This window comes from Molossus molossus, unplaced genomic scaffold, assembly GCF_014108415.1.
Source record: "Molossus molossus isolate mMolMol1 unplaced genomic scaffold, mMolMol1.p scaffold_m16_p_6, whole genome shotgun sequence".
NCBI classification, from domain to species: domain Eukaryota; kingdom Metazoa; phylum Chordata; class Mammalia; order Chiroptera; family Molossidae; genus Molossus; species Molossus molossus.
In genome coordinates, this window is record NW_023425399.1 from 73696093 (window position 1) to 73717839 (window position 21747).

A 21747-nucleotide genomic window follows, 5' to 3' on the forward strand; every position below is an offset into this window, starting at 1 on the left:
GGCCTTCTTTGTCTCTAGTTATGGCCTTCATTTTGAAATGTAATTGATCAGATATTAGTATTGCTACCCCAGTGTTTTTTTCCTTTCCGTTTGCTTTAAAGATTTGTTTCCATCCCTTCACTTTAATCCTATATGAGTCTTTTGTTGTGAGGTGGGTCTTTTGTAAACAACTAATGTGAGTCATGCTTTCTTATCCAGTCAGCTACTCTGTGTCTTTTTATTGGAGCATTCAAAACCATTCACATTTAAGCTGATAATTGATATGTACTTATTTATTGCCATTTTTGTTTAGTCTGGTTCTATTTTTCTTCCTATTTCTTCTACTAATTACAGCAGTCCTTTTAGCATATCTTGCAGTGCTGGTTTGGTGTTAATATATTCCCTCAGCCTTTTTCTTTTGGGGGTGGGGGTCTGGAAAACTCTTTATTTGACCTTCTATTCTGAATGATAGCCTTGCTGGATAGAAAAGTCTTGGATTCAGATCCTTGTTTTTCATGACCCTGATCACTTCATGCCACTCCCTTCTGGCCTGTAGCGTTTCTGTTGAGAAGTCAGCTGAGAGCCTTATGGGGTTTCCTTTGTAGGTAACCTGTTGCTTATCTCTTGATGCTTTTAGGATTCTCTCTTTGTCTTTAATTTTTGGCATTTTAATTACTATGTGTCTTGGTATGGGCCTGTTTGGGTTCTTCTTACTTGGGGTTCTCTGTGCCTCTTGAACTTGAATGCCTTCTTCCTTCACCAAGTTAGGAAAGTTTGCTGTCATTATTTCTTTTCATATATTCTCTAACCCTTGCTCATTTTCTTCCTCTTCGGGGACTCCTATAATGCAAATGTTCTTAAGTTTCCAGTTGTCCCACAGTTCTCTTAAGCTGTCTTCCTGTTTTTTTAATTGTTTTTTTCCTTTTGATTTTCTGATTGGTTGATATTTTCTACCGTTTTCTAATTCACTGATCCAGTCCTCAGCTTCCTCTACTCTGCTGGTTAGTCCTTCCAATGTGCTCTTAATTTCTGCTATGTCATTCTTAATTTCCAATTAGTTGGATCTCAATGTTTCTATTCTTTACTCATGGGACTGATGTCCTTACTCATGCTGTTGAGCTTCCTCAAGATCATGGCTATAAACTCTATCTCTGATAATTTGCCTAGGTGCATTTCATTGATCTCATCTTTGATAGAGTTCTTTCATTTGGGATTTCTTTGTTTCACCGTTAGTTATCTCAGTGGGTTTTGGAGCCTGCAAAATTTTCCCTGTGGGTGTTGGTGTCCTGCTGTTTGTGGCTCTCGCTACTGGGTTTGGATGCGCCTGGATGGGCCCACATTAAACACCACTGTCAAGTCTTACTTTCCTGGGTAGATTTGCAAGCCAGGAAAGGTTCAGTTATCTATCATTTTTCCTGGTGGCTAGTCTCAGTTACTCAGTGCCTTGGAATGTAGCCCTGGTATTCTGCATAAGAGGATTTCCAGAGGGTGGGATAGATGCTGGTTATTAATGAGCCTCAATTTGCATTTATTTTCCTCACCTGGGAAAGGCTGAATCTCTGGGGGTGGGGGAAGGAGCACACTGGCCATCATCCTTTGTGGCCACAACTCAGCAAAAACTCTGAGTGTCCTCCAAATCCCGGGTGTCTCCACAGAGTTCCAGCCCAGTTTGCCTTTTCTCTACTGTAGCCCCAGGTGAATGGCTGTGGCTATTTTAGCGCTCTGTCCCTGCTCTCTGAGCTGTGGATCGGGCTTGGTCTTTATTCCCCAAGGGTGCTGCTCACAGCTAAGACTGCTGCTGACTGTGGGCTCCCAGCCTGCCACCCTCTCACGCCTCTGTAGATCCTAACAGTGTCCCTGGTTATATGGTCCTGTCCTGCTGCTTTTCTGTTGCTTTTTTCCAAGGATTTGTCTTTATTTTCGTTGTAGTTCCCTTTTGGTCCTGGGAAATTGTCTGCGTAGCTTCTATTCACTCCACTTCATTTTCACATCCTGTACGCCTATCTTGTGTGCAGCTGGGTCGCACAGGCCTTTCTGGTGCCATGGAACCCTGCAGGTCCCACAGGTAACTGGATCGCAGAGACCCTTTGGGGACCGGGCTCTATGCCTATGTTATGGACTGCTGAGTCGCACAGGCCTCTCTGGTACTTCAGCACCCCACAGGTCCCACAGGTAATTGAATGGCACAGTCGCTGTTGGGTCGCACAGGCATCTCTGGTGCTTCAGCACCCCACAAGCCCCATGCGTAACTAGATCACGCAGTCCCTGCTGGGTTGCACAGTCCTCTCTGGTGCTTCAGCACCCCACAGGTCCCACGGGTAACTGGATCGCACAGTCCCTGCTGGGTCGCACAGGCCTCTCTGGTGCCCCCACACCCTGCAGGTTCCACGGGAGGACAGCTGGATCACACCAGTCTCTCTCAGGCTCCAGTTTCCCACTGATCTTGTGGGCTACTGGACTGCACAGGCCTCTGTGGAGCCCCAGGTCCTGCCACTGGCGGCTGGGGAGTGCTGCTGCCCCATGGGGTTCAACTCTTGCTCAGTTTTTGCTGTAGTTTTTGGGGATGGGTCTCAGCTACTGGTCTGAGCTTCTGTTGCCTGGGGATGGATGTCTCTGCTCCCCAGCCTCTGTTGCTGGGGATATATCTCAACTCTGATCGGGATGTTACTATGGGGGATGGTGCTGGGATCCGGGCTGTCTGCGGTTTCCGTGACCAGCACCTTGGCAGCTCCACTACTATGCACGGATCTGTGTTGACACAGAGTGCCCACTGATCCAATGGTGCCAGGTGTACTGGAGGGCTCAGGTTGCTGGGCCCTAGCCGCTCCCACTGCCTCCTCCCAGGAAAGACCCGGGATCTTCCACAATGGTGGGACCTCTCTGCAGTGCAGGGAGAAGTGCCCTGAAGAGCCACTTACCGCAGTGGCCGGCAGCTCCCGTCCACAGCACAGGAACTATCTGCTCCGCAGCTCTGCACTACTCAGGTTTGGTCATCCACCTTCATGCCCTCTCACACTCTCTCACACTCGCTCACTCTATCACACACTAACCCTCACTTCCGGCCTGCCTGCTGCCATCTTCACCCAAAGTGGTAATTTTAAAGTGCATTTTAAAATTTGACAGATTAAAGAGAAAAAGAATAAAAGGAGTCTTAGACAAATGATTGATTAGGTAAGAAAACAGATCTATTGGTTTTTTCCCCAAAAAACAAATCCAAAATATATTAAGTAAAAATCCTACACAATTTTCAAATGCCCACTGAGAACAAAAAATAAAACAAAATGCATTATGAACCAAGCCAGAAAAAAATTCTGGTGCATAATAGTTTCTAATCACAATACAATAAATGAATTAGCAATTACAATGGAACACAAGTAGTTTCTACCTTTGTCCCACAAACATTTATCAATACAATAGCAATGAGTACCCACAGCATCTAAGTTACAGTCTCTAAATGCCATATGCCACAAAAAGGACTAGGCTTCCTTGGCAAATAGATAATTTCAGGTCTAGACTAGAAAATGATCCTGGAAAATATATTAGGTATACCACAAAGAAAAATGCTATCCAGGACTACGAGGACACTGTCTAAACTTGAAGAGATTTTCACTGGCCGCAAATGAGCATCAATAAGAATATTATGCTAAGTGAAAAAAACTGGTCTGAGAAAGACAAGTATCACATGATCTCTTTTATTTGTGAAATATAATGAACAAAATAAGCTGACGAATAAAACAGATTTGAAGACAGGGAAGTAGGGAACAGACTGACAAACTTCAGAGGAAAGGGGGATAGGAGCATAGGAAGAGATAAACTAAAGAACTTAATGCATATATGCATAACCAGTGGACACACACAACAGTGTGGTGAAGGTGTGTGTGTGTGTGTGTGTGGCAGGAGCAGGAAGGAGGGTGTCAATGGGGGGGGGGGGACATGTGTAATACTTTCAACAATAATTATAAATTAAAAAAAAAATACTGCGCCCTGGCCAGTTTGGCTCAACAGTTAAGAGCGTTGGCCTGTAATCCAGAGAGACCTGGGTTTGGTTCCCACTAAGGGCACATACCTCGGTTGCGGTTTGTCCCCGGGCCTGGTTGGGTCATGCAGAAGGCAACCACTCGATGTGTCCCTTTCACGTTGATGTTTGTGTCTCTCTGTCTCTTCCTCTCTCTCCCTCCTGCTCTATCTGAACAAAAAATGGAAAAATGTCCTCGGGTAAGGATAAAAAAAAATTATTGCCCTGGCTGGTTTGCTCCGTGGTTAGAGCCAAGGCACAAGACTGGGTTGTAGGTTTGATCCTCAACCCCGACCAGGGGTGTGCATGAGGCAATCAATTGATGTGTCTCTCTCACATTGATGTTTTTCTCTCTCCTTCTCTTCCGCTCCCTATCTGGAAAAATAACATCAAGTGAGGATTGACCAAAAAAAAAAAAAAAAAAAATTGCAGTGAGCTAACATATTTAAATATATTAAAATTTGTAAGTTCATAAATATATTTTAAAATGTCACTGGTGACCAGCCAGTGTGGCTCAGTGGTTGAGTGTCAACCCATGCACCAAGAGGGTGCCGGTTCAATTCCTGGTCAGGGCACATGTCCAGGTTGTGGGCCAAATCCCCAATGGGGGGCATGCAAGGAGGTGGCCAATCAATGTTCTCTCTCATGATTGTTTCTCTCTCTCTCTCTCTCCCTCTCCCTTCCTCTTTCTCCCTAAAATCAATAAAGAAACAATATTTTTAAAAATAAATAAATAAAATGTCACTGGTTACCTTTGGAATATACTGGGGATATAACTTACCATTCTGAAAAATAATAAAGAAAAATAAAAGAATCAAGTATTTAACTTGACTTTGTTTTATAAGCTATATCTAAAGATAACTATATAGTTAGTGAAAAAATGCATAGCCCAGTTTGGCTCAGTGGTTAAAGCATTGGCCTGTGGACCAAAGGGTCATGGGTTTGATTTCCACTCAAGGGCACCTACCTGGGTTGCAGGCTTTTTTTTTTATCTTCGCTCGAGGACATTTTTCCATTTTTTGTTCATATAGCGTGGGAGGGAGAGAGAGGAAGAGAGAGAGAGAGAAACATAGACATGAAAGGGACACATTGAGTGGCTGCCACCCACACAACCAACCAGGGCCGGGGACAAACGGCAACCGAGGTACGTTCCCTTAGCAGGAACCGAACCCAGGTCTCTCTGGACCGCAGGCTTACGCTCTAATCACTGAGCCAAACCGGCCAGGGCCTGGGTTGCAGGTTTGATCCCTGGGTCCAGTCAGGGTTGTGAGGGAGGCAACCAATTGATGTGTCTGTGTCTCTCACATTGATGCCTCTCTTTCTCCTTCCTTCCTTCCCTCCCTCCCTTTCAAACTAAAAAAAAATCAATGGAAAAATATCCTAGGGTGAAGATTAACAACAGCAACAAAAAGGACTGCTGAAGGATTTATAGGGGATCACCTATTTTATTCTCCTTGGTTTATAGATAACAAGGCAGATGAAGTGACTTAGTGACTTTCACACAGTTAGGCTCTATATAAAAAGGCCTAAAAAAGCAATTTAAGGAAGTCAAGTATGAGGCTTTTCTAATACATAATGAGGCTACTTTCTTGACTATATTTAGATCTATTTTAAGCCTAGTCCCTGAGAAATAAGATTGCACAATACTACTCAGCTAAGAACCAACGGGAGATCTTAATTTCCGTTTCCACAGTCACAAAAACTGACCCTGACCTCCCTCCACAGAATTATAGCTAATCATCAAGCCCCATGAGACCCCAAACTATGTTCCCATCCTGTTACTAAGGTTAAAACTGACTACCCCACCCCCAATTTTTCCCTTAGAGATCTGGCAACTTCCATGCATATCTGTTTGATTAAGTAATGTAGATGCTGTTGCTAGCAGGAATATAAAATATATGAGAAGTGGGAAGAACCAGGTATCTTTTTAAAACAAACTGAATTTTATTAGCATTATGAAAATTGTTCCTTTATTCACTGTTATACTCAATCTTTTTTCTTTTAGACTCACAAAGACTGCTCATATCTCTAGTTCTAACCTTCCCAAGTACCTAATTCTTTATTTGTGATGGGATTCTATTTCTGCAATTAAGTTTCTATTTCTACCAACAATGCATAAAGAAGTCCCAGGTTTTAATAGTGATAATTCTCTCCGCCTGGATTAGTCCCACGCTGAGTAAAACTTTGTAAATTAGGCATGTTTTTAAAATTAAGTTTTCAGAAATCTGGCTGTAAAGTTAGAAATATCTACATTATCTACCTCACAGGGTGCCCATGAGAGTTAAGAAATTATAATATGATACAAATGTAGGCATTATCCTGAAAGAGGAAAAATGCCAACCATTTCTGGTTTTGCCAAGGTCGTTTTCTTTATGAGGGCAATATGATAAAAAATATACTTAAAAAAGGATTGAGATGGTAAATTTTATGTTTTTAAGCACAATTACAAATAAAAAATTTAGAAAATTACCTTCTATTGATAAAATATATACATACAATGGAATATGATTCAGCCTTAAAAAGGAAGGAAATTCTGATACATGCTACAACATGGATGAATTTTGAATGAAATAAGACAGACACAAAATGTATGATTCCATTTTTACAACAGATTCATAGAGACATAAAGTAGGATGGTGTTAATCAGCGAGTGGGAAGAGTGATAATGGGGAGCTACTGTTTCAAGGCTATAGAATTTTAGTTTGGGAAGAAAAAAAAGTTCTACAGATGGATAGTCATAATTATTGAACAACAAAGTAAAAAGTACTTTATGCCACTGAACTATACACTTAAAAATGGATAAAATAGTAAATTTTATAATATGTATATTTTACCACAATAAGAAAAAATATTACCTTGAAGGTCTCCAATCATCTCAGAATCATGACCTCTGTCTCTTCGTTCAGCTTCTAATGCAGCTTGCAGCTGGTAATACTCCTTGTCAGTTTGTGATTTGGAATTCTCTAAAATTCTATTTCTCTCCTGCAATTCCCTGTTCAGGGACTCTAGCTGACTAATTGACTTGCTCATCTCTGTATGACTCTTCCTTAATCTTACAGCTGTGTCTGATTCTGTCCTAAGTAAGTCATTGGCTTCTTCCAGCTATTAAAAAAAAAAAAAAGACAAGAAAATCAGTTTTTGACCATAATACAATCAAACTTATTGATTATATTTTTAAAAACTATATTCCAAAGTCTTACCTGCTTTTGTAATTGTGCCAGCTTCTCATTAGCAAGCTGTGAATTCTGACTTACTTTCTTTAAGTCTTCCAATTGATCTTTTAATGTAGAAACTAGTAAATAAAGAGATAAAATGTAGAAATTACAAAGTTTTCATGGAAGAAACATATAAACCCATTTAAAAAAGTGAAATTTAGCCTGGCCAGTGTTGCTCAGCGGTTGAGCATCAACCCATGCACTAAGAGGTCAGCGGTTCGATGCCCAGTCAGGGCACATGCCCAGGTTGTGGGCCCAATTCCCAGTGGGGGCATGCAGGAGGCGGCCAATCAATGTTCTTTCTCTTCAATGTTTCTATCTCTCTCTCCCTCTCCCTTCCTCTCTCTCTAAAATCAATAATGAAAAAAAAATTTTGGAAAAAAAAAATTTAGTCTTAGGTCATAATAGTCAGCTACAGTAGGTCCACTCCTAAAGTGAAATTTCATCTTGGAAGTACTTTTTAAATTCATCAAAAAGTACAGCATCGTTTTATAACAAAAAATGCAAAAATAGATTTGTTTCTACTGTTATATTTCAAATTCTTTATTCCTTTAAAAGGTCAATCTATTAGTGAAACATTATAAAGCTAGTTGTTATTGTTTTTTATTTATTGATTTTAGAGAGAGGGGAAGGGAGAGGGAGAGAAGAAATAGAAACATCAATGAGAGAGAACAACCACTGGCCACCTTCTGCATGCCCCTCGATGGGGATTTGGCCCAGAACCTGGGCATGTACCCTGACTGGGAATCGAACCAGTGACCTCTTGGTGCATGGGTCAATGCTCACTGGCCAGGCAAAGCTAGTTTTAATATTAGTTATTTCTGAAAGTGCAAGTCTTTGAATAGTTCATTATTTTTTAAATGATTCAAACCTCCAAAGGTAGCAAATGGTATATAGTATAGAATGAGGCTTTCTGCCTCCACAGTGTCTCCTAGTCCCTGACTCTCCTCCCCAGCTCTAACTATTACTAATTTCTTGCATATCCTTCATAAGACAGTCTATGTATCCATACCCTAATATATAAAAACATACATGTAATAGCTCTGGCCAGTGTGGCTCAGTTGGTTGGAAGTGTCATCCCATACACTGAAAGGTCCTGGGTCTGATTCCCAGTCAGGGCACATACCCAGGTTATGGGTTCAACCCAGCTGGGGTGCGCATGGGAGGTACCAATAGATATTTCTCTCTCACATCAATGTATCTTTTTATCTTTCACATCAATTTAAAAAATTTATTTAAAAAAACCACACGTAATTTATCTGTTTTCACATGTGTATTTATATATGTACACATATATTTAAGCTATATAGACAAGAACCCTTGTTTTAAACAATCTGTACTTTTCTTCTCACTTAAAATACATCTTAGATTCTTTTATGACATTTAAGGAGACACTTTATTATTTTATAAGATGCATAGTATTCTATGATATAGGCATACCAAATTTTATTATATGATTGATTACATTTATGTTGTTTATAATTTTTGCCATTTTAAAAATTGCTACAATGATTAGCCTTGTTTACATATCAGTGTGCATGTGCACAAGTGTGTGTGTAAAATAAATTCTTAAAAGTGAAATCACTGGCTCAAATGATGTAGAGAAAGCTATTTTAAGAGCATTTATAACACAAACATTAAAACATAAAATTCTAGTTTATGAGTTCTCTAAGGTGGCTGCTTGTTAGAAGTACCTAGAGAGCTTAACAAAAATACTGATGCTCAGGCCACATGTCTAGATCAATTAAATTAGAATCTCTGGAGTTTAGTATCCACATTCTTTACTGCTTTCCAGGAGATTCCAATATGCACACAAGGATGTAAATCACTACCTAAAACATTACTGCTGATCTTAATATGTTATATATTTATCTTGGGACATCGGTATTTAGCTCATGAGATGTAGGATTATGGCTTTACAATATATCATAGGTACTAAAATTAAGAAAACCTCATGACAAAGACCTCAAGGATAGTGTTAAGACAGAAATTCCAGGGTTTTTCAAAAAAAGTAACAATTTACCTTCATTTTCTACATTTCTCCTCTTTTCATTTTCCTGTTCTGCTTTCCTTTGGTACTCATTAATTCTGTGCTGTAGTAACATTTTCTCTTTCTCAATCTGAGACACTGTAGATTCTAGACTTCTTCTTTGGTGCCCCTGAAATTATAATGACAAAAGTTACCATTGCAATTAATACTCTTCATTTTTTTGAGAGAATACTGTTCCTAAAAACAAAAACACAAAGACTTAAGATAAATTTTTGGTTTCAAAAATCAGATAGTACCTCCTAATGACAACTTTCTAATAACATAATTACTTAGCTTGCCTTATAAGACAGTGGGCATCCTCTATTCAAACTAGATATGTAAAATATTCAACGAGTTTTAAATTCACGAATATAAAGAAACCATCAGATCAAAAGTCACTTTATTAGTTTAAGATGAGCACAATGCATTATATTACCAATATTTTGGTTTATTTACAATCCTATATTTAAGATATGAAATATGAAAGGGATCAGATAATTACATATTTGATAATTAAATGGTACAAAGCTCAAATGGCACCAAATGCTACAGTATTTGCAGTAAGTTAACCAATCCCCCTGTCTCCCTTAATCTTCTCCCTGTCTCAACAACTTACCTTTTCTAAGATTTTCTATGTATCTACCTACTAACACATACTAAAAACTAATGGAGGAAATATCTATTTTAGAAAATCAAACCACAGGGGAGATAAAAGTTAAAGGAAAAAAAACAACAACCCAAACTTTCACAGCTTAAAAATTTATCTCCAGACTTCCGATCAAGATGGAGGCGTAGGTAAACGCGGTATGGCCTCCTCCCACAACCACATAAAAATGAAAACTAAACTACAACACAGCCATCATTCAGAACCACCTGACATCGAGCTGAAAGAAAGTCCTACCACTGAAAAACTAAAGCAACAGCCACATGGAAACTGGTAGGAGGGGCCGAGGGGTGGACAGCTGGTCCCACACCCATGTGTGGCAGATAAAAATCAGGAGGGACACCTCGAAAGGGAAGGTCCTCCCTGCGGAGTGAGGGATCCCCATCCCACACTAGGCACCCAGCTCAGGGTCCCAGCGCCAGAAGTCCCTATCACTTCTGTCTGTAAAAACCAGCAGAAACTGAGGCTGAGGGAGGCTGAGGCTGCTGGAGCCACAGGCAATTCCTCTTAAAGAGCCCGCACATCGGACTTGCTCCCTCTAAGCTCAGAGGAGAGGCAGCTTGAGGGGCGCCAGAGACATACAGGAAAGAACTGAGCTGTTTGACCTTGGGACGAGGTCTAGAGAGGAGGCTTTCTCCTGGACAAACGTGCTGGCAGAGACTGATGTTTCTTTGGTGAGCCCTTTCCTGGGGTGGCAGACAGCCGCCATATCTGGGACTCCTGCAACCTGGCTCACACTGTTTGCCCCTCTCCCAGGTGATTCCGTGAGGCCCTGCCCCTCCCAACTTTCGGGCCCACCCAAGTTATTTCCAAAGGTTTTACCATAGGATTGGCCTGTCTTGGATCCTGCTTCAGAGTGCCCTAAAATCTCTCAAAAAAGCAGCATCTGGTCTCAGCAAGCCCCATACTTATTAAGTAGCACCAGGCCTGGCACTAGAAGCAACCGGCTTTGATTCACAACTTGGCTTTTCCTGGGTACCTCCAAGCCCAGCACAAGAAGCAGCCATCTACAGATCACTCTGTAGCTTATGCTGGGAAGCCCCAGATAGAATGCAGGCAGTGGTTGACCTTGCCCCAGAGCCAGTACACCCAGTGGACAGCTTCAGACCACATCAAAACATCACCATCCAACCACCTCCACAAGTGACACACTCAATGAGTGAACTCAGTGGGTACCAGAGCCCTGATGAAGTAAGTCTTGCTCTGTGCGGTGGGCCCCTACACAGTGGCCAGTGGAAACAGCCAGTCCTTGCAGCTCATCAGCCTGAGTAAATCCCTCTCATTCACGTGCCAACAGCAATCAAGACTCAATTACAACAGAATGGTGTACAATCCACACTAGGGGTGTACCTCGAAGATCCAGCTGGGGAGATCAGGGAGGCTGTGCCACTGGATCCTACAGGACACCTACAATAGTCCACCCCACGAAGCCTAGGAGACATAGCAACTTTACCTAACACATAGAAACAATCACAGGGAAACAGTCAAAATGAGGAGACAAAGAAACATGTCCGAAATGAAAGTAAAGAACAAAACTCCAGGAAAAGCGTTGAACAAAATGGAGATAAGCAAGCAATCAGATGCAGAGTTCAAAACACTGGTTACAAGGCTGCTCAAGGAACTTGGTGAGACATTTCAAGGAACTTAGTGAGAACATCAACAACATAAAAAAGGACCAGTCAGAAATGGAGGATGCACTAACTGAAATAAAAAATAATTTACAGGGAATCAATAGTAAAGTAGGCAAAGCCAAGAAGCAAACCATCAATTTGGAATATAAGGAAGCAAAAAACACCCAATTAGAATAGCAAAAAGAAAAAAAGAATCCAAAAGATAAGGTTAGTGTAAGGAACCTCTGGGACAACTTCAAGCGTGCCAACATTTGCATCATAGGGATGTCAGAAGGGGTGGGGGGAGAGAGAGAGAGAGAGAGAGAAAGAGAGAGCGAGAGCGTGTGCAAGAAATAGAAAACCTATTTGAAACAATAATGACAGAAAAATTCCTTAACTTGGTGATGGGAACAGACATGCAAGTCCAGGAAGCACAGTGAGTCCCAAACAAAATGAACCCAAAGAGGTCCACACCAAGACACATAATCATCAAAATGCCAAAGGTTAAATACAAAGAGAGACTCTTAAAAGCAGCAAGAGAAAAGCAGTCCATTACCTACAAGGGAGCTCCCATAAGACTGTCAGCTGATTTCTCAAAAGAAACTTTGCAAGCCAGAAAGGAGTGGCAAGAGATATTCAAGGTAATGAAAAGCAATGTCCTACAACTAAGATTACTCTATCCCGCAAAGCTATCATTTAGAATTGATGGATATATCAAGAGTTTCCCAGACAAGAAAAAGCTAAAGAAGTTCATCACCACCAAACCAGTATTATATGAAATGTTGAAGGGTCTTCTTGAAGGAGAACAACAGAAATATGAACAATAAAATGGCAATAAATACACATCTATCAAAATTGACTCTACAAACAAAATGAACAAGCAGAACAGAAAAAGACTCATAGATACAGAGAACTTTTTGTTGCTTGCCAGATGGGCTTGGGATGGGGGGATGGGTGAAAAAGATGAAGAAATTAAGAAGTACAAACTGGCTGTTAGACTGATGAACCTCAAAGGGGAGGGGTGGGGGAGGGCAGGATAAGATAAGCCAAAGAACTTCTATGCATATATGCATAACCAATGGACACCAGCAAGTGTGGGGAAGGCAGGAGGGGGGTGGAATTGGGGAGGAGGGGGTCAATGGAGAAAAAAGGAAGAAACATCTGTAATACATTTAACAATAAAGATGAGTTAAAAAAAATTTATCTCCTGTTTCTGAGTTATCACTATCAGCATATCCTGCGCTTTTGATGCTTCATTTTTATCTTTAAGACTCCGCATTGGAAAAACCACCTTAATAGTATATGTTTTTTTCTGGGCTTTCCCATTTAATAAAAAAAAATCTTTTGGGTAAGATGCTTTCAGATTTAGCAAAATTTGACAGATCATATAAAGTCTTTCCTATTCTAAGACATTTTCCTTTTATTGTTTTTGCATTTCTATTTTGAAATAATGCTATATTTCGGGAAGCTGCAAAGGTAGTACAGAGAGGTCTCAGGTACATTTCCACTAATTTTCCTCTAATAGTTACATTGTATATAACAATAGTACAATAACAAAATCAGGAAAATGATACTGGTAATAAAGTATGTATAGTTCCATGTCATTTTATCTCATATGTAGATTCATGCAACCATCACCGTAATAAAAAAACAAAATTGTTCTATCAGCACAAGGATCTCCTTCCAACCACTACTTACAGCTACACTCATCCCTGTTCTTCCACCACCTAGCAACCAATAATGGGTCCTCTCTCTGCATAATTTTGTTAACTCAAGATTATTATACTAAGGAATCATAAAATATAGACCTTTTGAGACTGACTTTTTACACTCAATATATGCCCTACAGATCCATCCAAGTTTTATCAATAATTAATTCCTTTTTGTTGCTGAGTAGTATTCCATGGTACAGATATGTCAAACTTGGCTCAACCATTGATTTACTGCAGAACATTTTAGTTGTTTCTAGTTTTTTTGCTATTAAAAATAAAGCTACAGGTTTTTGTAGCAGTGTACAGGTTTTTGTAGCAGTGTACAGGTTTTTGTAAGGATATGAGTTTTCATTTTTCTGAGAAAAACTTTCAATTGCTGGATCACATGGTAGTTGCATGTTTTAGTATTTTAGGCAACTGCCAAACTATTTTCCAGAATAGGTGTAACATTTCCCATTCCCATCTACAATGTATAAGTAATTCAGTTTCTCCACATCCTTGTCAGTTTTGGTAGTCACATTATTATTAATAGTAATACAGTAGTATCTCATAGTGCTTTTTCTTTTCTTAATCCTCACCTAGAATATTTTTTCCATCGATTTTTAGAGAGACTAGAAGTGAGGGAGAGAGGGAGGGAGGAAGGGGGAGACAGAGGGAGGAGGGAGGGAGAGGGAGGGAGAGAGAGGGAGAGAGAGAAAGAAACATTCATCAGCTGCCTCCAGCATGCCCCCTACTGGAGATCAAGCCTGCAACCCAGGCATGTGCCCTGACCAGGAATCGAACCAGAACCTCTCAGTCCATGGGACGATGCTCAATCCACTGAGCCACACTGGCTGGACTCACAGTGCTTTTTAATCTGCATTTCTCTAGTGGCTAATGATGTTGAGCATCTCTTCATGAGCTTGTGATTCACTTTGATAAAATGTATGTTCATGACTTGTGTCAATTTTTTTTCTATTTAAATTATTTTTTATTTTTCAATTATAGTTGACATACTATATTATAGTAGTTTTAGGTGTACACCTGTGATTAGACATTATATAACTTACCAAGTGATCTTCCCCATAAATCTAGTACCCATCTGACACTATATATAGTTATTAGAATATTACTGACTATATGCCATATGCTGTACTTTACATCTCCATGACTATTTTGTAACAATCAATTTGTACTTCTTAATGCCTTCATCTTTTCCACCCATTACCCCAACACCCTCCTATCTGGCAGCATTCAAAATGTTCTCTGTGTCTATGAGTCTGTTTCTGTTCTGTTTCTTCTTTTTTGTTTTTTTTTTATCCTCACCCAAGGACATTTTTTTCCATTGTTTTTTGTTCAGATAGAGTGGAAGGGAAAGAGAGAGAGAGAAACATCGACGTAAAAGGGACACATTAAGTGGCTGCCACCCACACGACCAACCAGGGCTGGGGACAAACTGCAACCTAGGTACGTGCCCCTAGTGGGAACCGAACCCAGGTCTCTCTGGACCGCAGGCCAACGACCAGGGCATCTTCATTTGGTTTTTAGATGCATTCGTTGATAAATATGTACTATGGCCATTTTATTGTTCAAATTTTAAAAATATTTCTTCTTTTTCTTAAAGAAGGCCCATTAACATTTCATGTAATACTGGTTTAGCGGTGATGAACTCCTTTAGTTTTTCCTTGTCTGGGAAGCTCTTTACACGTTCTTTGAGTCTAAATGATAGCTTTGCTGAGTAGTTTTGGTTGTAGGTCCTTGCTTTTCTTCACTTTGAATATTTCCAGCCAGTCTCTTTTGGCCTGCAAAGTTTCTGTTGAATAGCTGACAGTCTTACGGAAGTTCCCTTGGAGGTAACTGCTTTCCTCTTGCTACTTTTATAATTCTCTCTTGTCTTTAACCTTTTGCATTTTAATTATGATGTGTCTCAGTGTGGGCCTCTTTGGGTTCATCTTGTTTGGGACTCTCTGTGCATCCTGGACTTGTATGTCTACTTCCTCCACCAGGTTAGGGAAGTTTCCTCCAATAGGTTTTCAATTTTTTGCTCTTTCTCTTCTCCTTCTGGCAACTACATGATGTGAATATTAGTACTATGCTTGAAGTTGTTTCAGAGGCTACTTATACTATCTTCATTTTTTAAAATTTATTTTTTCTTTTTGCTGTTCTGATTGGGTATTTTTTGCTTCCTTATATTCCAAATCACTGATTTGATTCTTGGCTTCATTTACTCTACTGTAGATTCCCTGTAAATTCTTCATTTCAGTTAGTGTATCCTTCATTTCTGACTGGTCCATTTTCTGGTTTCCATGTCCTTTTATATGCTATTAAATTTCGAAGTTCTGCCTGGCTGGTGTGGCTCACTGGTTGAGCAGTGACCCATGCACCAAGAGGTCAGAGGTTCGATTCCTGGTCAGGGCACATGCCCAGGTTGTGGGCCCAATCCCCAGTGGGGGGCATCAGGAGGCGGCCAATCAATGTTCTCTCTCATCGATGTTCCTATCTCTCCCACCCTCTCCCTTCCTCTCTCTCTAAAATCAATAAAAAAAATATATTTTAAAAAAGATTTCTAAGTTCAACTACTCTTCCCCCAGCTTCCTTCCTCTCTCCCTCCTGCTCTAGCTGAAGATAAATGCAAAAATGTCGTCAGGTGAGGATAAAAAAAAAAAAAAAGAAAGAAAGAAAGAAAGAGACATATTGACTGGTTGCCTCCCGCACAACCCTGTCCAGGGCCCTGGATGAACTGAAACCAAGGTATGTGCCTCCTTGTGCCCTTGACTGGAATCAAACCCATGACTCATTGGTCCGTGGGCCGATGCTCTAACCGCTGAGCCAAACTAGCCATGGCTATAACCAATGTTTTAAACTCTGTATCTAGTAGGTAGCTTGTCTCCATTTTGTTTAGTTCTTTTTTTGGAGTTTTGTTCTATTCCTTCATTTAGGACGTTTCTTTGTCTCCTCATTTTGGCAGCCTTTCTCTGTTTGTTTCTATGTATTAGGTAGAGCTACGACATCTCTCAGGCTTGGTAGAGTGGCATAATATAGTAGGTGTTCTGTAGAGTTCAATGGCACAGCCTCGCTGATACCCAAGCTGGGCACTCCAGGAGCACCCCCCCCACACACACACTGTGTAGTCTGTGTACACCCTCCTGTTGTAGTTAAGCCTTGATTGCTGTTGACACATCAATGGGAAGGACTTACCCCCAGGCTGAAAGGACTAGCTGCAACCACTGACCACTGCCACCACCAACCACCATCATCATTGATTACCACCATCATCGACTGCCACTACCATCGACCACTGTGCAGGATCAGCTGTGCAGGGTCCCACCCCACAGAGCAGGACTTACTTTGGTGGAGCTGTGGTGCCTGCTGAGTCTGCCCTTTGAGTGTGTTACTGTGGAAGTGGTAGAGTGGTGCTTCAACATGGTCTGAAGCTGTCCACTGGGTGCGCTGCCTCTAGCAACTTCTAAGAGGTACAGGCCAAGGTCAGCTGCTGCCTGTGTTCTGCCCAGGGACACCCAGCTTGAGTTACAAAGAGATCTGCAGATGGCTGCAGATGGCTGCAGATGGGTGCTAGGCTTGGAGGTTTGCAGAAGAGGCCAAGCTTCAAACCATAGCCAGCTGCTGCTAGTGTTGGGTTGGAGAATACTTAGGGAAAGGTACACAGAGGCCAGATGCTAATTCTTTTGAGAGATTTTAGTAAAGTTTGAAGGGTGAGCCAAGATAGGCCATTTGTATGGAAAAGCCACTGGAAAAAGCTTGGGTGGGCCTAGAAGTTGGGTGGGGCAGGGTCTCAGACAATCACAAGGATGGAGCAAATGGTGTGAGCCAGCTTGATGGAGACTTCGACATGGCACTTGACCGACTATCAATACTGTAGGGCGAAGGGCTCATCAAAAGAAACAAGGTCACCCTGGCTGGTTTGGCTCAGCGGTAAGCGCGTCGGCCCACAGACCAGAGAGTCCTGGGTTTGGTTTCTGCTAAGGACACATACCCGGCTACAGTTTGTCCCTGACCCCGGTTGGGGTTGTGTCTCTCTCATGTTGATGTTTCTCTCTTGCTCTCTTCTTCCTTCCCTCCCTCCCGCTCTAGCTGAAGATAAATGCAAAAATGTTCTTGGGTGATGAAAAAACAAAACAAAAAAAACAAGGCCTCTGACAATATTTTGTCTGGGAGAAAGCTGCCCCTGCCCCAGTTCTCACCTTTATCCCATACAATTCAGTTCTTTCCCATATGTCCCTGCCTTTCGAGGTGGTATCCTAGCGCTGGTGCTCAGAGGGAGTGAGTCAGAGTAAATCCATGTGTTGGCCATTTAAGGGGAATTGCCTGGGACTCTAGAAGTCCTCTATTTCAGCCTCAATCCTTGCTGGTTTTTACAGCCAGAACTAATAACTTCTCTTCCCAGCATTGGAACCCTGGCTTGGGCGCCTGGTGTGAGGCTGGGAACCACTGCTCCTCAGGGGGGCCTTTGCAGGTTGAGATATCTCCCCCCCCCCATTTTTATTTGCCATACACTGGTGTGGGGCCAGCCTGTTCGCATCTCTGCCCCTCCTACAGTCTCAATTTGGCTTCTTCTTTAAATCCCTAGTTGTAGGACTTCTATTCAGCTAGATTTCAATTGGTTCTGAATGTTCTGTAGTTTATTTGTAATTTTGGTATGGTTGTGATAAGGTACAAGTAGTGCATTTACCTACATTGCCATCTTGAGCAGGAGTTCTCTAAAACCCCAATTTTCAAACTTGATTTATTTACTTTTGAGTTTTAGAATTCTTTAAACCTTCTAGATATTCTGTGTCTTTGTGAGATACATTCTTGGCAAATATTTTTTCCTAGGCTATAACTTGTCATTTCATCCTGGTATGAGGGTTTTTCACAGAATAAATATCGTTAATTTTGATGTAGTCCAATTTAGTAAATGTTTTTCCTTATATGGATCATGTTTGTGGTCTCATGTCTAAGAACTCTTCATTAAGCTTAAGTCTCAAGGATTTTCACTAAAATTTTATATTTTTTTATGTTCACATTTAAATATATGATTCATTTTTTACTTAATTTTTACTAGCTGTGTGACTTAGGTTGAGGTTCAAATCTTGGGCCTATGGATCTCTAATTGCTCCAGCACTACTTGTAAAAAAGACAATCCTGCCCTGGCCGGTTTGGCTCAGCGGTTAGAGTGTTGACCCGCAGTCCAGAGAGACCTAGGTTTGGTTCCCACTAAGAGCATGTACCTCGGTTAGAGTTTGTCCCCGGCCCTGGTTGGGGTCGTGCGGGTGGCAGCCAGTCAATGTCTCTCTCTCACATTGATGTTTCTCTCTCTTCTCCATCTCTCCCTCCCGCTCTATCTGAAGATGAATGCAAAAGGGTCCTCAAGTGAGGATAAAAAAAAAAAAAAAAAATTCCTCCATTAAATTGCTTTTGTACCTTTCTCACAAATCAGTTGGTTATAAATTGAGGAATACTGATCCATAGTTTTCTTTGGTGTACTGTCTTTATTAAATTTTCATATTGGGGTAATTCTAGCCACATACAATTCTTTGGGGAGTGTTCCCTCCTCTTATATTTTCTGGAAGAGATAGTATAGAATTGGTGTTATTTCTTAAAATACCCAGTAGAACCTCTAGTAAAACCATCTGGTCCTGCAGATTACTTTTTTTGGGGAGCTCTTAAATTATGAATTCTTTTTAATAGTTTTATAGGGCTATTTAAATAATCTATTTCACATTGTGTGAGTTGTGGTAGTTTGTATTTTTGTAGGAATTAGTCCATATAATCTAAATTTCACATTTATGTGTTTAGAATCTTTGCAGTATTTCCTTATAGACCGTTTGATATCTGTAGAGTCTATAGTAATGTGTCTTATGTTATTTCTGACATGGAAAATTTGAGTCTTCTTTTTTTCCTCTATCTTGTTAGAAGTTTGCCAGTTTGTTAATCTTTCCAAACAGCTATCTTTTGGTTTTCATTGATTTTCTCTAATGTTTCTGATTTTAAGTGCACTGATCTTTGCTATTATCCTAATTTTTTCCTTCTTTTTTTCCTATTCTTTTCTAGGTTCTTGAGGCACAAGCATAGACAACTGACTTGATACTTTCAATCTTTTTCTAATGTAAGCATTTAATGTACAAATTTCTCTTAGAGCACTATGGTTGTTACATCCACAAGTTTCCATGTCTTTTTAAAAAACGTTTTTATTCATTTTGGGGGTGGGGGATAGAAGCACCAATGAGAGAGAAACATTACTGGCTGCCTCCTACACACCCTCTACTATGAACCCAGGCATGTGCCCTGGCCAGGAATCGAATGGGTGACCTCTTGGTGCATGGGACAGTGATCAACCAACTGAGCCATATAGACTGGGCAAATTTTCATGTTTTATTTTCACTTTCATGGTTCAAATATTTTTAAAAAGATGAACCACCATAATTAACATTACAACGTATTTTTTCATCTGCTTTGTGATTTCCTCTCTTACCTATGGATTATTTAGAACTGTGTTTAGTTCCCATGTGTTTGCAGATTTGCCTGATCTTTCTGCTATTCATTCTAGTTTGAACACATTTTGGTCAGAGAATACATTCTGTGTGACTTCATTTCTTTTAAATTTGTAGAAGTTTGCTCAGGATGTGGTCTATCTTGTTCCTTGAGTGCTTGAAAAGGATGTGTATTTTGCTGCTGTTTGGTGGAGGATTCTATGAATGTTGAACAGATCCTCTGGTTGACGGTGTGGTTGAGTCCCCCATGTATTTGTAGATTCTCTATGTATGGAGTGGTATTGAAGTCTCCAACCATAATTGTGAATTTTTCTACTTCTCCTTTTGCTTCACTTACTTTGTAGCTTCATTGTTTGGTGAATACAAATGTAGGAATGCTATTTATTACTGGACTGATTATTTTAATCATATGTTATATACCTCTCTGCCCTTGGTAATATTCTTTGCCCTGAAGTCTAACTTACCTGATATTAATATAGCCACTGCTGCCTTCTTTTTGCTAATGTTTGCATGGTATATTTTTCCATCCTCTTATTTTCAAATTGCCTATTTTGTTACATTTAAAGAGTATTTATGATAGATAGCATATCGTTAGGTCATTTAACAATATCTACTCTGACAATATTTTTCTTTTAATTGCTGCTACATTTAATTTACCCTTAATGTAATTATTGATATGTTAGAATTAAGTCTCCCATTTTTGTTTTTTGTTTGAGCTGTGTTTTTTTCCCCTTTCTTGTCTTTCTGTGGGTTATTTGAACATTTTTTAGAATTCTATTTTGATTTACCTATAGCACTCTTTAGGGTATCACTTTGTATAACTTTTTAGTAGCTTCTTTAGGTATTATATTACATATACAGTACACAGTTTATCACAATCTACTGGTGTTGGCATCTTACCAGTTTAATTAAAGTATAAAACCTTTACTTCCATTTATATCTGTTTATCCTCCTGTTCATAATTATCTTAAATATTTCTACGTATACAGAGAGTTACAGTAGCCAATGCTATAATTTCTGCTTCAACTGTCAAAATATTAAAACCACAAGAGTTCTCGAGAAGGCAAGTGAATTGTATTTACCCACATTTTTACTCTGTTGTTCTTTCTTCTTCCCTATTATGTCAAGATTATTTTACCATTTCCTTTCTATTTAGAGGATTTCCTTCAGCAATTCTTTTTTTTAATCCTCACCCAAGAACATTTTTCCATTTTTTGTTCCAATAGAGTAGGAGGGAGAGAGAGAAACATCGACATGAAAGGTACACATTGAGTGGTTGCCACCCGCACAACCCAACCAGGGCTGGGGACAAATTGCAACAGAGATACGTGCCCTTAGCGGGAACCAAACCCCGGTGTCTCTGGACCACAGGCTGACGCTCTAACCGCTGAGCCAAACCGGCCAGGGTTTCAGCAATTCTTTTAGAGAAAGTACGTAGATTTCCTTCATCTGAGAATGCTATAATTTTCATTGCACATAGAATTCTGGGTTGATAGTTCATCAACTGAACTGCCCACTTCCTCCTGTCCTCCATGTTTTTGTTTTTTAAATCCTCACCCGAGGATATTTTTCTATTTATCTTCAGGTAGAGAGAGAGGGAGAGAAAAGGGGAGAGAGAGAAACATTGACGTGAGAGGGACAAATCAATTGGTAGCCTCCCACACGACCCCGCCAGGGCCGGGGATGAACCACAACTGAGGTATGTGCCCTTGGCTGGAATCAAACCCAGGACTCATTGGTCCACAGGCCGATGCTCTAACTGCTGAGCCAAACTGGTTGGGTCCTCCATGGTTTCTGATAAGAATCTGCTGTGATTTCTAATGAGCTTCCCACTAGTTAAATGTCTTGCTGCATATATAATTTCCTGTTATTAGTTTTGAGAAGTCTGATTATTGTGTGCCTGAATGTGGATATCTTCTGGTTTATTTTTTTTGTGGCCCACTCAGCTTCCTGTAGTTCTGGTCTTTGTTTGTAGGTTCATGGCTTGCCAAATTTATGGAATTTTCAGCCATCATTTCTTCTTGACCCCCTTTTCTCTTCTCCTTCAGCAATT

General features: G+C 40.4%; 1 protein-coding gene across 6 annotated transcripts in view; it reads right to left on the reverse strand.

Annotated features, from left to right (window-relative positions):
• The window catches only part of ROCK1 (Rho associated coiled-coil containing protein kinase 1), a 186881-nt gene that overhangs the window by 57004 nt on the left and 108130 nt on the right, over positions 1 to 21747 (reverse strand). For all 6 annotated transcript variants that reach the window (XM_036245219.1, XM_036245220.1, XM_036245221.1 and 3 more), the window contains 3 exons: positions 9233 to 9368; positions 7195 to 7286; positions 6850 to 7096 (listed from right to left, as the gene is read on the reverse strand). In XM_036245219.1, the coding sequence (XP_036101112.1) occupies positions 6850 to 7096; positions 7195 to 7286; positions 9233 to 9368 (475 nt within the window). The remainder of the gene's footprint in view (positions 1 to 6849; positions 7097 to 7194; positions 7287 to 9232; positions 9369 to 21747) is intronic.